The 20451-nt window shown below is 41.6% G+C and overlaps 1 protein-coding gene across 1 annotated transcript in view; it reads left to right on the top strand.

The window, feature by feature from the left end:
• Positions 1-20451, top strand: part of LOC135915995 (L-fucose kinase-like) — a 73117-nt gene that overhangs the window by 50129 nt on the left and 2537 nt on the right. The window contains exons 20-26 of the mRNA XM_065449191.1: positions 353-387; positions 474-574; positions 3987-4124; positions 4184-4278; positions 4687-4905; positions 13011-13113; positions 18601-18824. Of these exons, the coding sequence (XP_065305263.1) occupies positions 353-387; positions 474-574; positions 3987-4124; positions 4184-4278; positions 4687-4905; positions 13011-13113; positions 18601-18824 (915 nt within the window). The remainder of the gene's footprint in view (positions 1-352; positions 388-473; positions 575-3986; positions 4125-4183; positions 4279-4686; positions 4906-13010; positions 13114-18600; positions 18825-20451) is intronic.

Here is a 20451-nt window from a genome sequence, read left to right on the forward strand (position 1 = left end):
TCATTTTCCAAGAATCCTCACAGGAAGCAGAGTAAATGTATCACCATTAAACTATGTAGATAACTAGTGAGTAGTCTCATAGATACTGGTTAGTCATTTAGTGTCTGGGAAAGGACTAAAGCTGTAATTACCTAAGTTGCAATGAACCTTGGTAGAGCAGGTGGTCATCTTCTCAAAAGTTTCTGATAGTCCTTATGTAAATTTCTTCAGATTTCAGTGACCTTTGTAAAGACAGCAGTGTAAGCTAGTTAATGTCTTTGCTCTTAATGGGCTCACTATTAACAGCCGACACTGATCCTAATGAATATGTACCAAGAGATCGCATAGATCTGCTAAAGATTTTTGTTGACAGAAACCCATTGGAGCCAAGGCACGAAGAATACATGAGTAAGTTGTGCCTTATGAGACATACTGTTTCTTTTCCAGCTGATTTCATAATTAATACACTCTATTGTGATTTTCCTGTCTAATAGACCACACATTGTCATCACACTGCTGCACCAAAATGTTCCAGAGAAGGTTGAAATATTTACCATGGAAGACCTTCTTGACTATAGTCAGCCTGGTGCTAGAGGTAAGGATGCCACGTGCATGAATATGACCATGTTGATTTTGTATTAAGCTGTAGGAACGCTTTCTGCAATATAAAGTGTTGCTAGGAAAGCTCATGCTACATATAAATGGCGCCTTGGGTGAATTATGCCTTTGTCCTTGGTTCATTGGCCTCCTAGATGCTGTAACTGTACACCTAGGCACAAAAGTAACAGAACCCTCTGTCAAGTCCTTAACTTTGTGTGCCACCTGGTGGCACAGTTGTTCTTTGTTCCTTCTGATGTAGTCCTGTGCCTGAATAATGTCCTAAAGAAAAATCAACATGTTTGCTGACTGCCTTTAAACTGTAGTTCAAACTGCAGGTGGTGTCTGTTACTTTTCCGTAAGGGGCATAATGCCCAGTTACATCCTCATTGACTTGCCTGTATCAGTTTCCGTGTGTTTTTGAATCATGATATCCTTTCATCTCCATGTGCTCAAAACCCTCCAGTGTTTCAGTATCGCACCTGCACAATCTCATGAACATAATTTGATGGAAAAGTGGAGTAAAGGAAACCTGGTCTTTGTACATGAGTGTCTGTTAGTGGGTTGATTTTGTCCTGTTTGCTTTACTGAAGTGCTAAGAGAAATGAGCTTGAAAACCTTACTCTTCGGCTTCCCTCATTTTTGGGCCAGACTGGCCTTACCCAAACAAGAACTAATTGACATTAGTGCAATGCAGCTTTTTTTTTTTTGCACTCTTTGTTAAAAATTCAGTGCTTTCAAGCCTGCTGAGGAGTAATTAGTTACATCAGTAAGAAAATTAAAGGCCTCTCTGCCAAGGCTATGAGAAAAGCATGTGAGACTGTTGTCCTCTGAAAATCATAGTTCTGAGACCCACGCAGAAAGACATGGCTGCATTAATCTAGGACATAGCCGCAACTTCGTCATGCAGCATCATCGCAAGCAGCTAGATCCACCAATGCTACTGGCTGATTTCATCATCACAAGAGCAGTCTCAGTAATGCATAGTTGCTAATATTGAGTTAAATAAATGAAACAGAAATGTCTGTGTTCTAAAAGCAAAAATAGGAAAGTCCTTTCATCTTTACACTGTTCGTCTACACACAACAGCTGTAACTGCTCCGTGTGGGCTCGGAGCTGATAGCAACAGCATGTGCTACATAGCGTAGTCTGCCGCAGCTGCCAGCATAATCTGCAGCCGCCACAGGGTGCTGCGATAAGCCCTTTCACTGCCGAGGTGCTCAATATTTGGACGGGGGGTTTTCCCTCTGGCTTTCTCTCCTGTGTAGCTTCCAAAGCACTAGCAGATATGAAAAGAAAGAGAAAGCTGCATATCGATGCGATAACTCCACTCGTACTTGAAGTACTTAAAAAAATTTTGCGGCATGAGGTTCGTGAGACAATGTCCTTTAATAGTGAGGCCATTCTATGATTACTCAGAAAAGTGTTTCGGCGCCCCATTGACGACTGGACGTCAGGTCAACTGAAAAGCTTGTAAGTGAAAAACAGACGAAAGGTGGCTGTACCTGGTGTACCATAACCAGTGACTATAGGAAACAGAGGAATAGCACACTGCAAGATGCATATATACAGGGCGTTTTTCTTTTAGCTGCACCAAATTTTGAAATTAGAAAAATATAAATCACGGTAACTTTATGTTTACCATTTGAGTGTACGGATAGGCGGCCTCTAGATACAGAGCAATTTCTGCAATTATGTGCCTAATTAGCAAAGTTACCGTAATTAGCTTGTTAATTATCAACAATAAGTGGCTACAGCAATTGAGTACTTTGGGGCCCGTCCTCGACACTATATACCCCAACGATTAAATTTTAAATAGTGGATTTCATGCGGGAGCTATGCGAACGATTAGTTTCCGTTGGCAGGCTCCTTGAAACCGAAACTGGCTGGAAAAAGAGCATCTGTGTGGTCAATGTCGCTGCCCCCCCGCCCTTTCGTCATGTCTCCGAGGTCACCACCGGCCCAGCCGTGCGAGCAGCTTGCATTATCTGCTTGCTGTCTGCAGCGTTGGCCTATTGCTTCAATGCCGGCGGGCCGCCAAATTTACTTCGTCATTCCTTTCGGCCCCTGAAATGGCATTTCGTCGGTGGAAATGGACATGTGGCACCCAACAGAATGACAAGGTAAACTTGGTGGACTGCCGGCACTGAAGCGCTAGGCCAACACCGTAGATAGCAATGAGATAACGCAAGCTGCTCGCAGGCCGGACTGGCGGTGACCTCGGAGACGTGACAGAAGTCAGGGGGGCGGCAACATTGACCACACAGATGCTCTTTTTCCAGCCAGTTTCGGTTTCAAGGAGCCTGCCAAGGGAAACTAACTGTTCGCGTATCTCCCATGTGAAATCCGCTATTCAAAATTCGACCGTTGGGATAGGTACTGTCAAGGACGGGCCCAAAAGTACTCATTTGCTGTAGCGACCTGTTGTTGATCCTTAGAAAGCTTATTACCCTAACTTCGCTAATTAGGCACATAATTGCGGAAATTGCTCTGTATCTAGAGGCCACCTATTCGTACACTCAAATGGTAAACATAAAGTTACCATGAATTATATTTTTCTCATTTAAAAAATTTGGTGCAGCTAGAAAAAAGCACCCTGTATAGTGCAGTGTTCGTTTAAGAAGCTAAGTGTAATACTGCAGCACTGCATACCGTTTTTAAGGAATACAAACATGGTGAGATGGGTCAAATAGTAACTTGCTTTGCCTCAGTTGTGTCTGCAAATGCGTAGGCTCCACAAGGTGAGACTTGCTTATTAACGACTGGAAACGATTGTATAGAATAGATCTCCTTCATTCATTCTCTCAGGAATGGGTTTGTCTGTGCAGCTATGGTTTTTCTGCATCAGAATAATTTGGAAGGATCTCCACTTGGTCCTTCTCTCTTTAGACTGCAACTGTCGATGTCGCTTATAGTATTCGTACAGAATGAATATTCGACAACTTCGAATAGCTAATTCTCAAACCTAATAGAAATCTAGTAGCAGACTGCCTGATTTATATTCGAAGTTTCACATATTCGCACACCACTACTTAATACCTAGTTATTTGGCCATGAAGTTGTAGCCAAAGTACTATTTTATGAGGATTGTGTTGAGTCATCTGACACAATTGTTTTAATTGGTTAGGTCAGTCACCATACAATAAAGGTCAAAGCTTTGGAAACAAGACAGACACTTTTGTTTTAGTGGCCTCATTTATAAATGTCTTCTTGGAGTGCAAATAAATCATCTATCTTTGCCATCCAAGTTTAGCAGTGGATGATATCTACTGTAACTGTATGCTTGTGCATGTAACAGCACATATAACTTCAGAAACTGGTAACGTGGGCCATAACCTTTGCTCAAAGAAGAGGTTTTTCTAAAATATGTGACATTTCTTGATGTGTGACCCCTTCCCTTGTAACTGCAGGTGCTCTCCTTAAAGCCTGTCTTATTGGCTCTGGTGTTGTCAAGATTGACCATGAACATAAGCTGTCACAGCAGCTTCTAGCACTGCATGGAGGTGGCATTGAGCTACAGAGCTGGTCCAACTTGCCTCAAGGATCAGGTAAAGCCTGCTCCTTTTCTGGCAAGAGCTACGATTTGAGATGCCTTTAAATGTTGCAGGCCTGGGAACAAGTAGCATCTTGGCTGCAGCTATTGTGTCAGCTCTGTGGACTGCAGTTGGACGGACATTTGACAAGCTGGCTGTCATTCACTGTGTAAGCAGAACTTGATTTTTCTAATGCTATTGCTACTTTGTATGTTGCAGTATCACAAATAAAGTTGCCATATTTAAATAGTTGCTGTTGCACTATTTGCATTGTTGTTGCACAAGGGAGGAGTATACTTGTATCTTCAGCAACGATCAAGAAGCAAATATTTATTTCGCCAGAATTTCTACAAGGTTTTGTACATCCTTTGCCCTGCAGCAGGTTATTGTTTCTAGCATTTTCCCTGTGCACAAACAGAGCCTGACTTCTCTTGGCAGTGTAATCGGTACACAGTATAGCTCTTTGCGGGCTTTTCACCTCTAGCCCCTATAGACAGCAACCATGTAAGCATGAGTAAAAGCACATAGATGTGTTCATGTGTTACTTTTGACCAGGTATTGCACGCTTCTGTTACAGGTTCTGCTTGTAGAACAACTCTTAACAACAGGAGGAGGCTGGCAAGATCAAGTTGGGGGAGTTACTGGTGGGCTTGTGCAAGGCTCCTCCCAGCCTCACTTACCACTTTGTGTGGATGTTGAAGTGCTGCCATTTTCAAATGAACTCTGCCGTCAGCTGAGCAATCATTTTCTTCTTCTCTACACTGGCAAAGTCAGGCTGGCCAAAAACTTGCTTCAGGTATATTTTTTATTTCTAAAGCTGTCGTTCCTGCTAAAATTTAGTATTGCATATAGCATGTATAACTTCTTTTTTTTTTTTTGAGGCTGACAATGCCCTTTGATGTCTTGGACCCCTGAATAATTATTTCTCTTTTAGTTAACTCTCTCTTTTCTGGGACATAGAGGTCAGTCCATTTGAATCTTTTAACACGATTCCAAACAATGACTTTGAAATCATCCTACAAGCAATGCCATGCACCATATGAATTGAACTGCACTTATATTTTTGGTGAGATTTGTGAGTATTTGGCATGCTAGGGAGACCTGAAAAATAAAACTTTAATAGGCAGGCTTCTGAACTGTGAAACAGTGCAGTAAGATGAAGATAGATAGGGAGAAGACAAAACAAGCACTGACTAACTGTGACTTTATCACGGCAAGGCAATATAGAGCGAGCACAGCTGTGAGCACATGTTCCGAAAGTAAGTTTTGTCATTTATTTTCCCATAGAAACTTAATTCCAACAAAAAAAAACATACACCATGGCATCATGAACTATACATCTTGCATCATTTTCCACATAGTCACCACCAATGTTGAGACATTCGTTGTAGCATGCAATCAGTTTGAAGAAACCGCTCTGTAAGAAACTCAGTGCCCTCCGATGCAAGGAATTGTCGTACGGCCTGCTCCACCTCAGCATTGTTTTAAAAGTGACGTCCCGAAAGTGCGGCTTTCAATGCAGGGAACAGGTGCCCATTCTTACCGGATAACAGCACGCACTTCCACTGGCGACCACATTGTCAGAACACGTCTGTCTGCCTTCGTGATTTGTTCTTGAATAACCTCGGGCGGCACGACAGTTTGCTGCTACTCTCTCTTCTTCGGCACTCTGCGCATGCATCATTCCTCCTCCGCTGATGCTCTTTCCGTCGCTGAGCCAGCCACAGGCATGGATTCTTATGGCGATTGTTCGTTCCACCTGGTGTGCCATCTTCTCTTTCATACAAACGACGAAACTTACTTTCTAAATGTCCCTTGCAGTTCTGCAGTTGTGAAACACATGTGCTTCAGTTATCAAGCGCACATACATTTTTCAGTATCTTCCGATTACAATGCATGTGTAAAAGTCTGGTGTGCATCCACATTGCTACAATGGAGAGATGCGTTGGTTCCTTTGTTTCTTGCAAAGGTTGTTTGAGTGGTTGCCGAGGTGAATGTTGAGGCAGCATCCGGTTTGGCTCATGTACATCTTCTCACAGGAGAGTGGAATGTCATCTTGCTGTGCTGTCTCGTATTTCAGAAGGTATACAATGCTAAGTATAACTAGTCAAACGTCTTGTGCTGATTCAATATGCAGTACTGTGGAAATTGGCTTCCAGTTGGTGTCATTATTCCTGAATCAAACAATGCAAAACTTGCACTTTGGTTGAGCCAGCAGCACAATGTTTAAACAATAGCAGCAGTGAAAACTTGGCAAACTATGTCTGGTTGCCTGGTTGTCTGGTTGCAACTGTCACAGTGGTTGCCCACTGTGACAGTTGCTTTGCTTTCAGGGGGAACGCTACCCATAAAGGTGAACTTTTGAACCACTTCCTTAATTTCAATAAAGATTAAAAGGCATGTTCAAAGCAGCAGTATAAAGCTAGGTGCCAAATTTTATTATTCTATAATGTTTCAAAAAGTTATGGCTCTTCAGTGGTTTGAGTGACTGTGGTTAGCCAGAAAAACTATCAATCTGAAATTACAAGAATGTTTAGAATTGGTGTGTTCTATATAATAATATGTTGAGGCCAAACTGTGGAACCATTTCTTTATGTTATGGTAGTTTTCATTTTAAAAAAAAAAGGTATGTATGTGGCACTATTACAATTGCACTTCCACTTTGTGTTCAACATTTCAATTTTTGTATTGGAAGAAAGTTACATTAAAATCTGGGTCCACAGTAGCATTCTTCATAAAATCTAATCCCAGAAAACTCTCTAAAACTAAGTATGTCTAATGTAATGTAGAAACTAGAGTTTTTGATAACTCAAAACATTGCTTTAGAATATGCAAAATGAGAAAAATACCTTCAGAGATACAGGTTTGAACTGTATTATTTATACTTCACATTGAGGATTCAGCCCAATCGAGATTGAATTACTTTGTCATGATTGGCTTCTTTAAAAAGCTGTGAAAGAAAGCCAATCGTGTTAGAGAAATTCAATCCCAATCAGGCTCAGATAACTATTGAAAGCGCACTGTGCAACAGCCGTGTTACAGAACTAGAAAAAACATTGTCAAGGCACAGAACCTGCATTTTAGATTTTTTTTACCGAATACATTTCAGTAATATCGCAAATAATTTATTTTGCACTTTTTGCCATGTGGTGTAGTTTCACAAAGATTTTCAGAAGCATTTTGTGGAATTGCTGCTTCTATCTTCCATTCAAAATGCCAATGATTAGGCTATAATTTGATGTATCACAGTATACAACGTGATCATGTTTAAGTTTGACAGAATTTTAAGAAATCACATGTGGCAGACAGCAAAATTCTATTTCTTGAGCTGGAATATTCAGAGGTGGACATTACTTGCAAGAGAAATCGAAACACACAATCAACTAATTGACGAAAATTCACTAATTAACTTCTTCATTAATTAATTTGTGGCACATATTGCAATTTACTAATTGTACATGGTGTGCAAGCATATCCACTAAGAAAAAATTTTAAGGATGGCATAGGTTTCGAGATACGCACCATCAAACTCGCAGTGATAAAAGCGCACTGTAGTTCCACTTGCCTTTTTACCAAAATGCTCTTTTATGCATTGAAGCATAAAAGTCACTGGAACACTCATGTATTTTGTCGCACATTTTTGCCAATGAATATTTTGAAACTAGTGTCATTCTGAAAATGCATTCTAAGTGGGTATGCCTTGCAAACTCACTGGCTACATTTTTTTAATTGTGATATGTACTGTAAAGTAATTATTTGTGAAGTTAATTAGTGACTTTTTGTTAATTAGTTGAATATGTGTTTCGATCTCTTGTGCATGTCTGCCTCTTTGAATATTCCATCTCAAGGAATGGAATAATGCTATCTGCTACATGTAAGTTTTTAAAATTCTCTAAAACTTCAACATGATCACCCGGTACATCACCATATATCACAATACATATACTGTGACCTATACTGTATCACAGTACTATATGTTGTGAGTAGTAATTTCTTGAAATAAAGTGGTATAGTATGAAACCACTCAAAATGAGCATCCTTACAGTGGTAAGAAAAACTTTAAACTTGTGCTGCTGGTGTATGATGTGGGGTCTGAAATGTGTTCTTGGGACAAAGCAGTGACAACATAGTAGTGCAAACAATCGAAAGGGCATTTATTGCACCTTTCATACACTAATGCCTGCTAGCTGAATTATCTGAACTAGCTGAACGCATAGAACATGCCGATGGGTGTGCGACAAATCGAGGAAGTCAGACTCATCGCAACCTGATAGGCAGTGAATATGTTCGCCCCCATGCTGGACACCAATGCCTAATTGTTCGTGCGTACGGTCACGCAAACAGTGGCATGTTCGAACGATTGTGGTCGTCCATTCCGATGTCCTGCACCGAAGCCTTTCGCAGGACAGTCCCACGAACGGTGGGCGAGCACATGAAATGACTACGTAGCTCACCGACCCAAGCCAAAGAGGATGTGTCTACTTCCTTTCGTGCCCCAATAACCCCTCCATTAGGTGGCATTAGCAGTGCAACGCTCATGCCATTTCTCGTAATATGCTGCAACCACACCGACCGCCGGCGGTGCTTAGCTACACGGAGAAGCCGGATTACTGGTATTACAGGGAAAACAACATCAAGGGACGCGCAAGAGTCTAGCATCCCCATGCTTGTAACTTTGTAGACATATTTGTCCTATTGTTATACTTCATTACATCCACTTCACAAACATGGTGTGGGTGTTGCAGAGCTTTTTTCTTTTTTTCTTCCTGATATTAGCAGTGATTTTCGCCATTATATAATAAACCAATCTCTGTAACCTGCTGAATGTTCTTTGCCACTTTAGCCATCTGTAATTGCTTTGTGCAATTACTGCAAATACAGAATGTATGTATTGGACAATATAAACTACTTTTATTTATCCTTTCACCCCTGTTGGTGACTCGGGGGTTCGAAGACATGGGATCCTCTTTCCTTGTGGAGGAGCTAGTGAACGTGAGGCTGGGTCCAATATTCAGGACGCTTGACAAGCACATTTATATTTACATATGTACAAGAAAATGCTAAGTAATACAGAAAAGTTGACGAGGAAGTTGTAGTCGCCGATCACTCCAGCCGTCCATTGCTCCTTTTAGGCCTTCTCGCGTGATCATTGTTCAGTCACTTCCCCCAATCCGGAGTCAGGAGACCGATGACATCAGGTCCCACCAATCTGGAGGTCGGTTTCCCTTTCCCACAAAAAGGAAACTTGGTTGGAAATGCACGCACATCACTGGGCACAAACAGGGAAAGGAGGAGAATGTACGCTGACTGTGATCGTATTCTGACAGGTGATGGCTGATCATCACGCTGACCGCGTCTCCAGCTTGGACATGCCAATGTATGCAGCTGACGGGTGATGGCTGTATCATTGCACTGACCACGTCTCCGGCTTAGACATGCCAGTTTGTGTGGCTGACAAGTGATGGCCGTATCATGCTAATTGCTCAAACTTCTCCTGAACGAGGTACTCCCACGCTGGTCATAAATCATCCATGTCAAGAACCATTTTGACGAGGCCGTCGGCCCGTTCCCCATAATCGTGCAAGCCGTGACTGAAGGGTGTCGCGAGGCAAACAGTCGATCACAACACCTCGTACACATTCTTTGTTCACTACTGAAATCAGAAAATGTTTAGTGCTTAATAAATTTTTAATCTTCAGTTCTTTCTGTGAACACAGCGAGAAGCGCTCAAGATTTGCATTTGTGAATTTTCATTTCATTTTGGGCCAATACAACTACTTTAATGCTTTTTATGCATCGCTTAGTGTAGCAAACCTTGCTGAAGGATATTTTGTGTGTACGAGGGGTGACTGAAAACTTGACCTAGCCACAATGCATATTTCTAAGCTGAATGTTAGTTTTGCGACTCAGCAAATGTTTCAGGAAAGCCGCATATCAAATTTCTCACTAATAACTTATTCTATGTTTCGAATATTGATGACTGAAGTGCAGAAGGTTTTGAGATTTGAGATTTGCTTTATTTCACCACATCAGTACATTTGTGCCACAACAAAATGTACCATTTATGGTGAGGATAGCAGGGTAAAAGCTGCATATCTGCAGCTTGACTAGGGCTGCCACCCCCTTTTTGATAACTTTTTGAAAAACAAGAGAAGTAAGCAGACATGCAGGCATGCGATACCTGCTGCAAAAGAGCATGAGTGGCCAGGACGTTCACAAGCACATGATAGAAACATAACGGAAGGATGCTTCATTCTATCCCACTGTGTTAAAAGGGTATCCTGGGCTGAAATTGCGATTTTCGCCGGAAAAAAATGCATTTTCAAATTTTGTTTATTTTAGATTCCTAAACATATAAAGAAGCTTATCACCAAGGTTGGTTGCAATCTGTGCCATAGAAAAGAAGAAAATGTATTCTGTTCTCGTGACGGTGGCGCACACTCGCCATCGAAGGCGCCCATGAATGCTGTATTCAAGGCGCGGTCGCAGAGCGGGCAAGAAACTGAACATGGAGTGAATGCCCATGTTAGAACTTTTTTTTTCACGCATTTTAATCATGGGAGACCTTCCCTTGGGATTACAGCAGACCGCAGCATAAAAACTAAAAAAGAAAGGCCTAATTCTAACTGCGGCACCCTTGTCTGCAAGCACAGACAAGGGTGCTAGGCTGCTCTAAAGCTGAAATAAAGTGAAGATGACTTGAAGCTGATGAGCAGGTTTGAATTGAAGATGAGGGTTCAATCTATGAAGCAGGGCACGTTTAATTAATTGTTTTTGGCCTTAAAATAAAGCAGCATGTTCCGAAATCTTTGAGCTCATTTTCCTCACTATGCACTTTTTTTGTCGAGCAAAACCTTTAGGAAAACTATCTTTTTTGCTTTGCTTCAACCAAAACAGGGAGCGGCGGCCCTCTCGGACCCGGGGAAGTAGCGAGGAACCAAGACCTCGAGGAGCACAATGCACGATACTGACGTAGTGGCCGCGTTGCGGTAAAAGCTTGTCCTCCCTGCGTGGAGGGAGCCTAACCGACTCTGCAGGCATTTTCACTAAAGTTGTTCTCTCTCTCTCTCTCTCTCACCAAAACCTGCTTTCAAAGTAGTTTCTGGGATGAAATTTTGTCAGGAGCAAGATGAAGTACTTTTTATATCTTTAAATTTTTATTAGCACAAAAAATTCTTACATATTTGACATATAATGACAATAAAAGAAATTGAACTTAGCCTTAAAGTGATTACATCGTTACAGAAATGTAATCAAAAACATGCGGCTGGCCTTATCCAGCTTGTAGCTTTCCTGTAGAAGGCATCAACAAAAACAATCAGTGTGTCTTCATTATTTCTGAAATGATAGCTTTCCTAAGTTGACATGCCTAATTGGTTTATATGACAACCATAACTTCTTTTCTATTAAATCTGTATTAATGAAATGTATAATATCTAGTTAAAGCAGGAAGGTACATAAACCTATAAATTTTTATAAATATCTCTGCAATGGTTCGAAAGTTAATTTTCAATCCCACATCACCCTTAAAAGGGGTGGCTGAATTCAAGAGGAGGGACAGCTGTGTCCAACATGTCCCCAGCTGTAAAAGGCGAGCAATTGCTATTACGGTAGAATACATCACAGCAATCCAGGATATAATAATGGCAGACAGCCATGTAACAGTCCGTTTCTTGACATGGAAAGTTGGGATGTTCTAGGAAGGAGTTGGACACATCCAAACACTTTTACGAGATGGGCACAGGGCGTCAAATTGGTGGGTCCAGAAAATTTTGACTGTTGGCAACAAACACCACAAGCACATCATGTCTCCCGCAAACTTGACTCTCCTTGAGGCAGATCGTGTGACTTTTCTCAAACATCTTGTGGCCATGTCAGAACCATGGGTACACCACTTTCAGCCAGAGTCCAAGGTACAGTCAGATCAGTGGAAACACCCTCTCTCCCCGCCTGCAAATATTCAAGTCATTCCCATTAAGCAGCAAGGTCATGATCTCTGTTTTTATGGATGTGAGAGTTGCTATCCTGACTGAGTTCGTCAAAAAGAGTGAAAGTGAAAGGAGCATATTGTGCTCCCAACTCGACTATTTGAGGGAAGCCATCAAGGCGAAACAGCTTAGAATGTTGAAGAATCATTTCCTTTTCCACCAAGACAACGCACCTTCACACAAGTCCACTATTCCAATGTCTGCCATCAAGCCCTGCGGCTTCAAACTGCTTCCACACGCTAACAACTTTCGAGATGTGGCTCCCTCAAACTTTCACTTTTTTCCCCTAAGCTGAACCAACACTTAGTTGGGACCTACTATCCGTCAGTCGACGATATCATGGCTGCTGTGGAGGAATTTAATCACATGCAGGGTGAAACATTCTACAAAAAAAGTATAATGGGCCTGCAGCACGACTGGCAAAAATATGTGGCACTGAAAAAGGACTACGTTAAAAAATTCCATAAATGATTCAGGTCCTGACCACCTTTCATTGGTAGGCTGAGTTCTCAGTCCCCCTTTGTAGATTTAACATTTAATCTTCGAGTAAGCAATAATTGCTCTAAGAAAGCTTATTGTGCTGCTCAAATGTTTTAACAGTCCACCATTTCATTGATTGCCTGCAATGGTGACTTGTTGGCTGTGCCATTTTTGCTCTTGAACACAAGGTTGCCAATTCAATGTAGTTGCCACGCCAACTGCTTTTCAACAGGAGCAGTATGCAAAAGTATTCGTGTGTGTATTAAAGAGCCCTAGGTGGTAAAAATAAATCCACATGCATCGTGCTACGTAACACTCAGAGCCAAACTGTAAGCTTGTCTTGTAAAAAAGAACTAATTAATTGATCGTAATGTTGGGAAAATGTGTTTCATATTTGTAGTGCACTGCTCCTAATTAAATGTCATCATTTCAGACTGTCATACGAAACTGGTACACCAGAGATGCTAAAGTGGTGTTGTGTTTCAAGGAGCTGCTTCACCTGTGCAGGACAAGTGTTAGAGAGTCCTTTCTAAAAGGCAAGTAATTCATTGCATATCAATTCTTTTTCAAACTCACTGTCAAATATTATTTCAATACTTATAAGACTGTATAAAATTTACACCTTAAAATTTTATTTACCACTGCCAAACTTCCAAAGCGTCGCTACCTTATTAGCCATGTCATTTTGCTACAAGTCATGAAATTGAAAGAAAATTATATGCCTCAATTAAGTGGCCAGCACAAGAAGGCCACTGTATTGGAAAAAATCTTGGGTGCATGGCTCGGCAATATCAAAATAATGCTGTGTATGCATATATAGAATTTCTTGAAGAATGAAAGATCTCAGATTATAAATGGACCCTTGTAAATAAGTCAAATTATGCTAGTCGTTTTATTAATACTATATCAAGTGTATATAAGCCACATAATTTCTGTCACTTTGAATAATTATTTTTGCATGTCATGTTTGCAGTGATATGCTTGTCATGTTTATAGAGATGTTGCAGTACATCGCTTGTCAACAGTGCTGTTCCTACTGGTACAATCAAACATCTGTGAGAATAAAAAAAAAGAAACCTGCAGTTCGCATTTTTAAACTGCGGCTCAGGGGTCAGTTAGGTACTTTTGCACTGCATTTACTTTGGGCAGCAGTTATAAACTAAGGAATGAGCCAATTGTGTTTATTATGCTTTGGTTCAGGCGCAGCATAACACAATTTTTAAAAATGCTATTCAACTTGAGATTGAACCAATGATTGTGCATCTTTAAGCGTTCTAACTGCTATAATTTGGTGGTTGCCTTGAATAAGCAGATTAATAAGTCTTGCATTGTGCATCGACGAATGTGCCAACAGTTTTTCATTGGGCTCATCTTGTGGCCGCACCACAGCTCCTGACCATGCGCAGCATTCATTGAGACACAGTGCCTGCGACACTGGTGCACGTGCACTGCAGCGCTTTCTTCCCTCACTCCATCGGCTTTTGCATTGTACTGCTTTCTGCAAGATTCACGACCTCTGAAGTGAATGTGCAAAAACAAAATGTGCCCAGAGTAAAGGCACACTTGGTAAAGGTCACCACACAGAGTAGGCTAGCTAACCAGGTCTGCCTCACATGTCCTGCTTGCAAATAGGTGGTACTGGGAACAACACATGCCTGCTGCTGCATGCTTTATCAGATTGTTGGGGAGCCTCTCAGCATTGTCCAGTTGTGCTGGCACTGGAGTTCCGTGTTTTTTATGAGTACTGAGGTGTTTCTCCTAAAATCGCATAGAATTCTCTAAATGTACTGAAGAGTTAGAAACTTATCATTGCTGTTCACATTGAGTTTAGGAGAATCAGTGACTGGAGTCCTAACAATTTTTTTCTTATCACACTAACCACTACTACCTCGTTCCAGTAAGGCTACCATATGAGAAGTAATTTCAGTTCTGAGAAAACATTTTTGGTTGTTTATGAACATTTGCGTGCTGTCAGCCTTAACCCTACTTCCACTGATACTTCACTGCCACCTGAAGGCAGTCTTGCTGTATTTTGCAAGTGGCTAGAAAAGCTTGTCTGCAATATATTGCTGCACCTACGCTTGCTTGCATGCATCTGGATCAGTCTCTATTTTAACCTTTGCTGTGCCGAAACTATTGGCAGATAGAACTATGGTCAATGGTTGCACCAAATATGCATTCCCTCGTCAACTTCAAACTGAGGTAAACTGCTCTCTGCTGTCCATGTGGTTATGGCTTTTTTCAGCATTGTCACTGTCTGGCACTCCCGTCACTTCACTGTGGTCCTAAGTGGCGTAGACAGCAAGGGTAGAGTTTGCACCATTTGAAGCTGCTTGATGACTCTGAGCGACAAAAATTTGTAACAGAAGACAACAAACGCAGGCTTGCCAGCAGTGAGGCCAACTTGGCAGTTTTCTTACTAAATTTAGCAACTTTATGCAGTGTTTAACACAAAGAATTTTTGTGCAGCTGGCAAGGTATTCCTTTTTTTATTAGTTTCTAGGCCATGTAAGTTTCTTCGTTGTGACAAAAGGATTGGTCATTTTTTTTATACACATAGTGCATCAATTGTCATAAGCATGCTGTTTATCTGAGCTCTTTTGAAGATAATAAGTGGAGTTATCATCATGATTAAATCATAATGTACTTCACATATTATGTTCATGTCTTCTTTTAACAACAGCTCAAGCAGTTATGAAAGCTCAGAGTAGTTTAAATTTTTGCTATTTTTATGAGCAAACATTAAGGAAATATTGCCTAGGGGAATTGTTCTGGTTAAACGAGCACAAATTTCAGGAATCAATTTCTACAGCAGTACAAGCTTAGGGACTGGTAATTGAAACTGTCCAAGTAATCCTAGGCATGCAGTTTTTGTTACAATACAATTTTTTTTTTCAAAATATAATGGGTAATGTATTGTTGCAGTCAATGGTCATATTGAAGTAATGCTTGCTGATAGTCATTGCATGTCCTTTATTATTTTCTGTGCTGAAGAATAAGCGATAACTTTCTTTATTTTGCAATTCGATGTACAGTTAAACCTCGATATAATGAAGTAGGTAAACTCGGCAATTTGGTTCGTTATATCGAAATTTCGTTGTATTGAAATTCGACCTTTAATGCAATAAGTACAGTCGCCGATCGATCTTTCTTACACTGAAAGGGGCCGCAGAATTTTCCGTACTATCAAGCAATCAAAGAAAGCAAGTTTGAATGGGAATGTCGGCGACGACTCGCCGCGGTTACTTAGTGGCTATGGTGTTCGGCTGCTAAGCACGAGGTCGTGGGATCGAATCCCGGCCACGGCGGTCGCATTTCGATGGGGGCAAGATGCGAGAAAACCCGTGTACTTAGATTTAGGTGCACGCTAAAGAACCCCAGATGGTCGAAATTTCCGGAGTCCCCCACTACGGCGTGCCTCATAATCAGATCGTGGTTTTGGCATGTAAAACCCCATAATTTTTTTGCGAAGAATGATAAGGTTTCATGCCACGTCGACGATATCTTCACATAGGCGATACGAATTAAGCAAAGCCAGCCACGCTATCGCGTACTCTGCCCCCGCGGTCGCCCGTACTGGGACGACGCTGTCATGATAAGCGCCGGCAGCGGAGAGCGAATGTTTCGTCTGCCTCTCGCTCCAATGGGTCACCGAAACTCAAGATTACGCAACCTTGAATACTAAACGCGCGGGAACACAGCTTACATGTCACGCCGTCTCGGCACGCCCACTCATAGCACATGCGGCAGATTACGTCTGAAGCAGGGTGCGCGGCTGCGTATGCGCTCAGCCGCGCTTACAGCCATGCGCAGCCATGGCCGATACGCGCGCCAGAAATCACGACGCGCCAAGTTACCTCACCCCCCCCCCCCCCGCCCTTCGCGCGCGCTTGATCGCGTTACTGTGAATACACTCCCCTCTCCCTCTTTCCCTTTGCTCGCGCAGGGAGGCGGCACTCGTGCGTGAAGCCACCAGTTTAAGGGGCTTTAAAGCCACCAGCTTTCTTTCTCACCCTCGCATTCTTTCACTCGCACCTAAAGCACAATGTGCGCGGGGCGCGGTAGGATCTTATCGCACTTGTACTTTATACGGACCATGACGCGGTTTCACTTCGGCGGTCGCCCTTGTCGCGCCGCGCGCGATTTGAGAGGTGCGTTTGCGAGCATGCGCTTGTAATTCCATCATTTGACCATCTGAGTCCACGGAAGTTTCCATTTGCTGTCTCGGCATTCCTTTGCTGCGGAAGCGAAATTTCGTTATATTAAAATCGCGTACAAACACACTTCGTTATATTTATGTTCTACGTGGTGTTCTATGGACAAGAGGTTATGAAAAGTTAAATACTTCGTTGTATCGAGGTTTAACTGTAGACATAATAAAATGTATATGTTGAATATATTTGTGATGGTAGCTTTAATTTACCAGGTTTTTACATTGTTTTCCATACTCTACCTGCAGGTTTTCTGGCTGTTAGTTGGCAACACTGCGTGCTACTGTTTATTTCAAGGCGTTGGTAATACTACAAGAACAGTGCTCTTCCTGCTTGTCATAATGGCCAGATTTGCATGCCATTGTGCAGGCAAAGTAATAAAAATCAAATAAGTTACAAGGCTTCCAAAATTTTAGTCATCATTATACTTATGCCCACACATGGGATTAGTGGCAGTGCATTAAAGATGTCCTTATTTTTATTGTCTGAAAAATTGGTTGGCAGCTGTATTTGACACAATATTCTTGGTACTGCAGCAAGAAGACACCCAGCTAACTGTGAATTTGATAGCAGATGTGTGATATGAACATGATGTAAAATACCATTTTATATTTGTGGTTGAAGAAGGCCATAGTAGTCAGTGTGAACTTTTTGTCCCTATCTTCTTGAAACGCCATTTTATCTCATGCCTCTGTTACAGCTACACTTCTAGTGTTCATAAAGCCAGTCACCATCGAACTCCCTGGGAATCGACCACTTCCTTAATATGGTCATTTAAATATTAAGGGACAAAATGTTAAAGGTCATTGATATGACCTCAGTACCTCCTACAGTATAGGAGAAATATAAATCTTGTTTACGAATGCTGAAATGGTTTGTCAAATTTTGTTGTACATATTATACTGCAAAAGATTTAAAGCATAATGTTTTTATTATAGGCTTCAGCTTTACAAAAGCTAGCTCTGTTGATTGTGAGGTGTAAAGAGATGTGCCTCATTTTGCTTCTTTTTACAATGAACTGTTCATGCACATATGCCTTGTGCATTTCTCAACTTTTTTTTATAGGTTCACAATATAAATGTTTGTTTCATCCAAGTGTTCCTGTGAAGTGTAATTTTCAGAATCTACTGCACCTAGTATCACCTATCGTATTGCACAAAAGTTTCTCGATTATCGTGAAAACGCACGACATGGCAGTAGCACACATGAATGACATTCAAAATTCTAAAGTCCGTTGGCTTCAGTAGGCATTGAGGTTGTCTATGGGACTGAGGATATTAGTTCCAAAAGCAGGATGAAGTCACTGTTTATTTTTGTTTTTTACCTCTTTGTGTCCATGGTACACCCAGCAGCAAAAGAAACCAACACTCCTTATTTGAACTATATTGCTATTGAACAATATTGCTGGGGGTGTGACATTTGGTCATTTAAGCTGAATGCCCGAGTATTGCAGCTTACTATGTGCTTGATATTTTTTTTTCTTCTGACATATAGGTATGGTTTGCATAGTTATGGTCTCACAGTAGCTACTACGTCTTCAGTGTTCCTTCAGTTTTACTTCTACCTTCAAATTGAGTATTCGTGAATGTGTGCTTACTGGTTACTATGTTGCTTTCTGAGCATAAAAAGCAATTGCACTACTTGATGACCAGCTTTCACTGGTCGTGGATGCCTGTGACTGGAGGAAGCATCATAAACTTAGGTGAAAATGTTGAGTTTGCAGAAGTTGATTGCAATTGGCCGCAGTGAAGTTGGTTATATACCTGTACAGAGCTTATAGTTTCAATGCTTCATTGAGTATTTTGCAACCAGGGGATCTGGAGGCGATTGGAAAATGGCTGGACCACTACTGGCAGCTAAAGAAAGTGCTGGCTGCTGGATGTGAGCCAACGTTTGTTGAACGCCTTATGGGGCTTCTGCGGCCGCATGTTCACGGCCAGCTCCTGCTAGGTGCAGGCGGAGGTGGTTTCCTGTGTGCCCTCACCAAACAACCTCACCAGGCAGGCTTCACGCAGAGACTTTTGAATGAGACTCAGGCAAGGGAACTTATGCTTTCTTCTGACAACCTTATAGCTCCACCAAACTAGCACACGTCGACACCACTCTTACGCTCTTGGTAATAGTGGGCATGCATGTTCACATAACTTCTTGCAAAATTACGATTAGCAACAGAGTGAGTAATAGACCAAATGTTTCAGCATAAGGTAACTCGTAAAAACACTACAGAAGTTTTGAGCTGAAAGTTTTCTTTTTGTGTTCTTTTAGTTTTTTCAACAGCACATTGCTCACGGTAGTGTCTGGCGTTGTGTGATAATTGTCATTAACAAGTAATTAATATGTTGATATTAATGGCTTGTTAATGACAATTAATATTATTAACTCATTTTATTTGCAGGATTAAAGCCAATGAGTCCTAATTTGCAAATATTTGTTTCCAAGATCTGCCGTCAAATACTTTGGTGTTTCACATGGCTTTGTCTCATAGGGTGTAAATATGGTTTCTGCACAGAATTTCATACGATAATTTCTATTGGGAGCTCTGGCACTAGTGTCTGCGGGAGCTGCAATGGGAACTTGAAACACCAAAGCATGGTAATTATGGGAAGTACAGTAGAATCTCGATAAACGGAAATCGGTTAAACGGAATCAACGCTTAAACGGAACAAACGCCTCGCAGTTGGTTGGTTTTGTATTAAGGCAATGTAAAAAAAATCCCGTTAATCGGAACTCGAATTTTCAGACCACCGCATAAACGGAACCGAAAATAGACTCGAAACCACAACTTGACGTTCACGCAGAGCCCCATCGTGGTACGCATCACTGTCTCCCCTTCTTTCTCGCACACTGTAACCGCATCGCTTGCTCTCTGTCACGGTGCGCTTGCTGTTGTTAGGCTTCAGCCTTACATCCTCTGTTTAGCGTCGTCTGCGACATTTCGTCGCCAAGTGTTGTAGCAGACATCAGCATTGTAGCTGATGTCTGTCCCCCCCGATGAAAGCGAAGACGACTATGAAGAAGTCGAACACGAGACTGCCGACTCTGATTCTGTGGTGACACCTGCGCAGGCGGAACCGGCAGTCCAAATGCTGAAGAGTTTCTTCCAACGAGAAGAAGGTTCTGAACTGTTTTTGAGCAGCCTGTCTAGTATGAGTGGTGCCATTCAAAGAAAACGGTTGCGAGAGCTCAAACAAGCAAACATAAAGTCCTTTATAACAAGCCAATAAATTGCAGTTCCCACTGATCTCCGCGGAATAAGTGGACTACTGAGATTTTTTTTTTAAATTTTAGTAGTGCTCTGAAAAAAAGTTCATTGCTTACCGCTTTTGTGCAATAAAGTTTGTGCCCATAGCGTACCGTCCTCTTTAATACCTAGATTTTGCATCTGAGATCCGCTTCAGCGGAGACTGCCAATTGCGCGCACGCCTGCCTCGTCGGGACCAAGCAGTCCGGAACGGATTGCGAAATCTTGAACATTCTCTCTCTAAACGAAACTCCTGATAAACGGAACATGTTTTCCCGGTCCCTTGAGGTTCCGTTTAACGAGAGTCCACTGTACATGGGTTTGCCTAAACTTCTTCCATTTGGCTTCAAATGGCTTCGTGAATTTGTAAAATCATCACTTTCAACAGACTACTGCATAATAAATAATTAAATAAACATTAT

The sequence above is a fragment of the Dermacentor albipictus genome, chromosome 1 (genome assembly GCF_038994185.2).
Source record: "Dermacentor albipictus isolate Rhodes 1998 colony chromosome 1, USDA_Dalb.pri_finalv2, whole genome shotgun sequence".
NCBI classification, from domain to species: Eukaryota; Metazoa; Arthropoda; class Arachnida; order Ixodida; family Ixodidae; genus Dermacentor; species Dermacentor albipictus.